At 34.3% G+C, this 7610-nt stretch overlaps 1 protein-coding gene across 2 annotated transcripts; it reads left to right on the top strand.

The window, feature by feature from the left end:
- Positions 1–1066: 1066 nt before the first annotated feature.
- On the top strand, positions 1067–4224 carry LOC121263776 (mitogen-activated protein kinase homolog NTF3-like). 2 transcript variants are annotated; one of them, XM_041166844.1, is made up of 4 exons: positions 1068–1398; positions 1488–1670; positions 1777–2221; positions 3221–4224. In XM_041166844.1, the coding sequence occupies exons 3-4, from the start codon at positions 1799–1801 to the stop codon at positions 3902–3904; spliced, it is 1107 nt and encodes a 368-aa protein (XP_041022778.1). In that variant the 5' UTR covers positions 1068–1398; positions 1488–1670; positions 1777–1798; the 3' UTR covers positions 3905–4224. The 2 variants fall into 2 exon arrangements, with proteins under 2 accessions (XP_041022779.1, XP_041022778.1); XM_041166845.1 differs by having other exon boundaries at positions 1067–1670; positions 1762–2221.
- The last annotated feature ends 3386 nt before the right edge of the window (positions 4225–7610 follow it).

Here is a 7610-nt window from a genome sequence, read left to right as displayed (position 1 = left end):
GAGGCATAGATGGAGAAGTGGAACAAGAGATACGCAGCTGTCCATGCATATGATACGCAGCTTGCTTGTGGCGGAAAAGAATAGTGGAGAATGTCGACTTTGAAGTTATATTTATATATTCACGAGATTGATTGAATGAATTACAGGGCAAGCAAAGGACCTTTTTTTCTCTCTTTCTTGATCTTTGTCATGTCATCAAGCATATGCATAATGCTCCCTTAATTAGGTTCCATTCCATTCCTTTCCTTTTACCCACACCCTCTGACGCCTGAGCTCTAATTAATCTGCTTAACTTTAAGTTTGAGTTTAGATATTAATTTGAATTAAACTGAATTGATTTCAAATGATAAAATAATAAAATATTATTTTAAAATTTGAAAAAATTAAATTATTTATTATATTTTATGTTAAAATTTAAAAAAATTATAATAATAAATTAAAATAAATTGAGATAGATTTAACATCCTTAGGGTGTGTGTGGATGTTGAAGTGAGTTGAGTTGAGTTGAGTTGTGATGATAAAATATTGTTAGAATATTATTTTTTAATATTATTATTATTTTAAAATTTGAAAAAATTGAATTATTTATTATATTTTGTATTGAAATTTGAAAAAGTTGTAATGATGAGTTGAGATGAGTTGACGTGAGTTTGGTAACCAAACACACCCTTAATCTCCTCACGTTGGATAAGATACATGCTTATCAATAAATCTTGAGAATATAATCAATCAATCAATCATATATCATATATTTCTTTTTCCAATTACAATGTACCCGAAATAATTTTTAAATGAGAAACTTTTTTATCATTTTTTTTTTCAAAATCATCTTCACTTTTTTTAGGTTTTTCAAGATTATATTTTATTTGAATATATCTTTTTTTAATTTTAATTTTTTTTTATTCGAGAGGATGAAGATTGATAATTTGAAAAAAAAAGTTATCTTGGTAAATTAGATGATAAGTTAAGAAAAAAATTGTGTATTTATCCCCAAGACTATCTGATTAGACTTGTAGAAAGAGTTGTATTAGGATACAGACTCATATTTTCTCGGGACTCTTAACGCATGATATCGCATTCATATATATATAGAATTTCAATTATTCATCGTTCGATAGGAGAAAAGTGCAGCAGCATTTAACGTTGACGATGGAAGAACAAGAAGCTAGATGTATTATATAGAGATAGGTGACTGATATTTCCCAAAACAAGCAAAGAAAGATCCTTAGCCGCCGTTTCCTCGATAGATAGCCGTGTCGGGGGGTGTTGAATCTTGCTCTTCCAATTCATACCCATCTTTGATCTCTCCCTCAGTTTCCGGTTGATTCGCAACTCCTATCCATATCCCCAAAACCCATCCGCTCTCTTTCCTTCAGAGCTCGGGATTATTTCTTCAAGGTCAGTCCTTTTCTTTTATCAGATTTTGAGACTTTTGAAGGAAACAAAGAGAAATACCTGATATTGGTGGGTGGGTGAAATTGTTGTAGGAGCCAGAGACTACTCGTGTATAGCGTGAGATTCTTCCCAACTTCATTGTCGGATCATTGGTTTCGTGAATGGTGTGAAGGCTCGTATGAGTTTCTGGGTCGGATAACGCAAAAAAGCGATACGGCAAAGAAGGCGACCCAAAAAGATCGAAATTCCAGACACAACCCAAGTATAATCGGCAGGTAAGGATCGATTCTAAACCCCTTCCTCATATCTATAAAGCCATAAACAGCATTTTCAATTTCTATTCTTTGTTCGTTGAACTAATCACAGGCTGTTGCTGGTTAGATTGCTACTCAGTAATTTGGGAATGGCTACTCCGGTAGAGCCTCCGAATGGCGTTAGGCAACGAGGGAAGCATTACTACACAATGTGGAAAACGGTGTTTGAGATCGACACCAAATACGTGCCCATCAAACCCGTCGGTAAAGGGGCATATGGCGTGGTGTGCTCTTCCATCAACATGGAAACCGATGAGAAAGTTGCAATCAAGAAGATCAAAAATGTGTTTGAGAACACCATTGATGCGCTGAGAACGCTGAGGGAGCTGAAGCTTCTTAGACATCTTCGGCACGAGAATGTTATTGCTTTGAAGGATGTCATGAAGGCTAGTCATCGAAGGACTTTCAAGGACATATACTTGGTTTACGAACTTATGGATGCGGATCTTCATCAGGTTATCAAGTCCTCGCAGCCACTTTCTGGTGATCATTGCAAATATTTCTTGTTCCAGGTAAATTAAGTTGTCTTTCAGGCGTATGGTGTTTTTCATTCCAATTTGGTAATCGTACAAATAGACGAGGACGAGGGATTGCTTGGGAATGCATTCTTACATTGCATATGAGTACCGGTTTACTTAAGGATACTGTTAGTAATAAATATTTGACCATTTATAAATTATTGAACAGAGAAGATCATGTTGAGTTATTGATTATGTTGGGTATTGAAGTGCCGCAAAAACATTTGGAATGGAATTAACATGTGGATAGTAACTATTAAGTTCGTTTGTTCTGTATTTATATCAGATTTAAGTGTCAAGTACTGCATTAGCATCAATGTTCCACCTTTAGGAGACAATCCATGGTGTGGACATGGATGAGTGTATAAAACTTGGATATGCCATGGGCTGTTCTGATTTTATAACTGGACTAGTTATGAATTTCGAGATTTGTTTACTTACATGTTGTTGTTGGTTATCAGTTTCGAACTAAATGTACATAACTGCTGAGTTCTCCACTTCTCCTTTAAACTCATCTATTCTCTCCATAACAGTTGATGACTTCGATGCTAGTCCTCACCCCTAAGATCCTATATTATTGGAGTTCCCGTGATAATTTGTAGGAGAGATTATAGAGGTGTTTCAATGTTGTAACAGTCAAGTTTAGCCCAGAGAAAGTTTTTTTCCTTTTATTCTGGGATAAGCACAAACCAAGAGGCTGAGCCCTTTCTAATGAGCATGCTCCTCATATATAGAAACATAAATAACAAAAATAAAAACTAAACAAAACGGTTGCATTCAATAACTTCAATTGGTGTAAGTATAATAATAGGGACAGCTTGTAGTATTTGCTGAATGGATTCATTAAAAGATGGTGGTCTTGCATTGCTAAGACCTAATGCATTTCGCACTGTAAAAACTTCATTAAGTTTTGAACTCTCTCTTTATCATCATTTTTTTCAAGTATTTTTGATTGTCAATCTTTTTGTGACTGATTCATATTACACATACTAGTTGCTTCGAGGGCTCAATTATCTTCATTCAGCAAATATCCTTCACCGGGACTTGAAGCCTGGGAACCTCCTTATCAATGCCAATTGTGACTTGAAGATATGTGATTTTGGGCTGGCACGAACTAATGGAGGCGATGATCAGTTCATGACAGAGTATGTTGTCACTCGTTGGTACCGTGCACCAGAGCTCCTCTTGCGTTGTGACAATTATGGAACCTCCATCGATGTGTGGTCTGTAGGATGCATCTTTGCTGAGATTCTTGGTCGGAAACCAATCTTCCCTGGAACGGATTGCCTCAACCAGCTGAAACTGATAATCAATGTTCTTGGCAGCCAACAAGAAGCTGATCTTGAGTTCATTGACAATCCAAAGGCCAGGAAGCACATCAAATCACTACCCCATTCAAGGGGGATGCAGTTTTCCCGTTTGTACCCCGAAGCTGACCCTTTAGCTATAGACTTGTTGCGAAGAATGCTTGTGTTTGATCCAACTGAGAGAATTACCGTCTCTGAAGCACTCCGACACCCTTACATGTCTGAGCTGTATGATCCAAAAAGTAATTCTCCTGCCCAAGTCACAATTAATCTCGACATAGATGAAAATTCGGGGGAGCAGATGATTAGGGAGATGATGTGGAATGAGATGATGCTTTACCATCCTGAAGCTACCTCTGCCCACGTGTAGGTACCATAAAACATTCCCTTGATCGCGGTGTTTTCTATGACGCGTCTCTGGAGCTAGTTCTAATGTTCTTATAGGAAATGTGCAATCTTAAACTTTTTGATTGCCCTGAGATTTTGTTTTGAGGTATTGTTCATTAGTTTGAGTTCTTTAAATTGTAAGTATGGGACATGGCATCTTGCAACTTGTAAATGGTTGATGCCGTTAGTTGCAGTCTAGGAATATCGGCTTTTGTCTAATTCATGATGAATGTATGGCATGATTGTCTAAAGATATTATAACTCGAGATGCATCAATAATCATAGATTTAATAAGAGATATTATCCTCTCTTTCTCTAGAAAATTGAATTGTCATAGGCATCCATGATCATGAAAATACACGATTCTCTTGTTGTATGCATGTGCCCATGCTCATACACGCGTGAAACCATTCACCTTGGTGTTTTGATCCTTCGAATAGGAAAATTAGGAAGATGGTGTGGAAGGTTTTCGTTTTGCAGTTTTCCTAAAACTTTTCACCTTGGTGTTTTCCTAAAGCTTTTCGTTTTGCAGTTTTTTAAAACTCTTTTCAATATTTCCTCAACTGGTTTACAAAATTAAGTTGTGGGTTCAAATTCTAAAAAGCGCCATGAGAGTATTATATTTATTATTATCGACGGAATAATATGGTTGAACTTTTTTCTTCATAAAAAGAAAAGGTGGGGAATTCCAGAGGTTGATACTCAGCATCCTTATATAACATTTTTACCTATTGAGATAACATCCTTGTAGGTATTTTTGTATAGAAATGATATTTGTATTCATAAGAGTGTCCATGCACTCTTTTTGAAAAAGTGAGAAATATGATACCTATATGAAAATTGAGTAATTTTACATAAAATCGTGAAATGAGTAAACGCCGCATAATCACTTTGAAAAATAGTGGGATTCATTATTAAAAAATTAATTTTTTTTCATGTGGGTCCTATATTTTATTCACTTTTTTCAAAAAGATTACGCGATAGTTACACAATTCATAATTACAAATATCTTTTCTTATTTTTTTTAAGGTGAACTTGATTCATGACATTGTCCCAACCACTTTATTTCAGCCAGTCAAAAGTTGTAAGCCCAAACAACTTTAAAAGCATATCTCTGGGGTCACAAGCCCATGTAACTGGGCTTAGTATATATCCATGAACTTCTTCTTAGCATTCTTCTTGAATAGGAGGCAACAGCTTGCAGACCCACTAAAAGGCATTCAATTTCAAATTATCCTATAACCAGAAGCGACCAAAATTAACAAAATTTCTAATATTTCCGTTTTAGTAATGCTGCTCTACACTATCTTTAGTCACACATAATGATATAGCATATTTCAAATGATTTTACTTATCAATTTTTTAAATAGTAGCCACTTAAAATGTGCCACGTCATCATGTGTGATCACTGATTGGAGATGACAGGATTTAATATGAACATGAATATTGACCATTTCTTTTCATTCGGGCTTTTATATGATCAGTGAAACTTCTTCAAATAAACATGGTGGAAAAAAGAAAGGTTTTATATGGATTTAGGTACTGTTGAGATGATATGAGTTGAGATGAAAGTTGAATAAAATATTATTTTTTAATATTATGATTGTTTTGAAATTTGAAAAAGTTGAATTATTTATTATATTTTGTGTGAAAATTTGAAAAAATTATAATGATAAGATGAGATAAAACAATTTCAATATTCAAATGGGACTTAATGTTCCTTTTATACAATTGTGTTATTGGCTCAAACTTAGGTTGTTGATCAACGATAAAGAATCTATTTGTAAGCTTACTTGTTGACACACCAAACATATCGATAATGTGAAAGTATGTCACATCAGTTATCATAATAAAAGTATTAATCTTTTGACTTTATTTTTAGAGTAATACTACATACAGTCGTGGAGTGCACAAGTACTGTGCAGTCGCTTTGAAAAAGAGTGAAATCTACTATTAAAAAATTAATTTTCTTTTCATGTGAGTTTCCTATTTATTCACTTTTTTCAAAGTGATTGTGCAGCGCTTGCACACTCGAGATTGTAACTATCATTTTTCTTATTTTTGTAACTGCAATGGGTAACATAATCAGTAATATGTTTTACACATGACTTGTAATTTGTTAAACTTATCATTAATTCAAGGATTTATAAGCCAGCGTTATTACTTAAACTGACCATTTTAGAATAATTAATACTTGAATTTAGCTTCCGCTTATAATCCTAAAAGTTTAAACTAATCATTTAACTATGGATGAAAAGTAAATTTTAGCAATGTGTAGTCAATATTCCTAATTAGAAAATCTAGCAGAAGTAATTAAAATTTCAAGGAGGGGCAGACTCCACACACCGAGATCGATCGAGTTTTCATGCTTCCCATATATTTAGGTTGGCTCTTTTTTCAAGTTTCCTTATAAAATGAGATATGACCAAACAATGGGCAATAAAGAAATGGAAAAACCTAACAGCCGGCCGGGTGTAATCCTAGTTTTAATACCGGCCAATAGCATTTCTGTCATGTAGGATATGCAACAAATTTCTATCTACACTCGCATGTACTAGATTTCTTCTTTATTTTTCATCTCTTCCCCATCACACTGCAACTTCCCTCTCTCTCTAAAGTACTCTCTCTCTCAAATACGTTCTCTCTCTCTCTCTCTAAAATATGCTATTCTCTGTAGGTCATTGCCTATGAATAAATAATCATATTAAATTCATCATCATCTTTCTGTACATGTCAAACCAGCCCAAAAGATACCCACAACAACAAAATAACAATGAAAATCTAGATCTTAGAAAAAAAAAAAAAAAAACAAAGTTGTTGCTAATTATTATAAAAAAAAAAAAATAGCAAACTTTTACTGCTTTCACAGAGAGCTAGGCGGCCTGCAGACGAGAGTGAGAAGAGTGTATTTGAGAGAGAGAGAGAGAGTTTGAGAGAGAGGGAGGGGGGAAGTTGCAACGGGATGGGAGAGAAAGAGAGAGAAGAGGGGAAGAGATGGAAAATAAAGAAGAAATCTAATGCATGTAAGTGTAAATGAAGATTTGTTACATGTGCTACGTGACGAATTTTTATTGGCCGGTGTTAAAATTAGGTTTTCACCGCTGGGAGCAGCTCTCTAAAGAAATTTTTGGAGAATATAATATTTATGCATATTAAAGTGCCTTTTTTACAGCTCAAAATGTCATGCCTTAATATGTGTATATAATTAATTAAGGGCTGCATGTCAATCAGAGGAAGCTTCATCTTCCACTGACTTTAAAAAAAAAAAAAAAAAAACTCCATTAATATATATATATATATATATATATATAGCAAACTTTGGAGAATCTTTTATATCTGCGTACAATACTATAAACTACAGATCAATAACATGTGCGGATGATATATATATTCACAAAAAGTAAAAGACAATGGGGCAAAGGTTTTGAATGCTTTATTATAAACAATCTATGAATATATATGTTGTTAGTGATATGCATTAGGGGATGGGTTAATAGAACTTAGGCATTACTGCTTCTTTTCTTGACTTCGTCATCTCCTGGCTAGCTAGCTTGAACTGATCTCATCTATTGCTTTCTTCATTCCTTTTTCTGCCCTTTTCTTCTTTTGCCTTGAATACAAACAACATAATAAATCAATGAAGCAAGCAGCTTCCGAAGAAAACCCTGATTTTCTTCTTTAAATTAATC

The sequence above is a fragment of the Juglans microcarpa x Juglans regia genome, chromosome 4S, assembly GCF_004785595.1.
Source record: "Juglans microcarpa x Juglans regia isolate MS1-56 chromosome 4S, Jm3101_v1.0, whole genome shotgun sequence".
NCBI classification, from domain to species: domain Eukaryota; kingdom Viridiplantae; phylum Streptophyta; class Magnoliopsida; order Fagales; family Juglandaceae; genus Juglans; species Juglans microcarpa x Juglans regia.
Note: the sequence above shows the minus strand (reverse complement) of the source record. Positions and strands in the feature narration are given on the sequence as shown.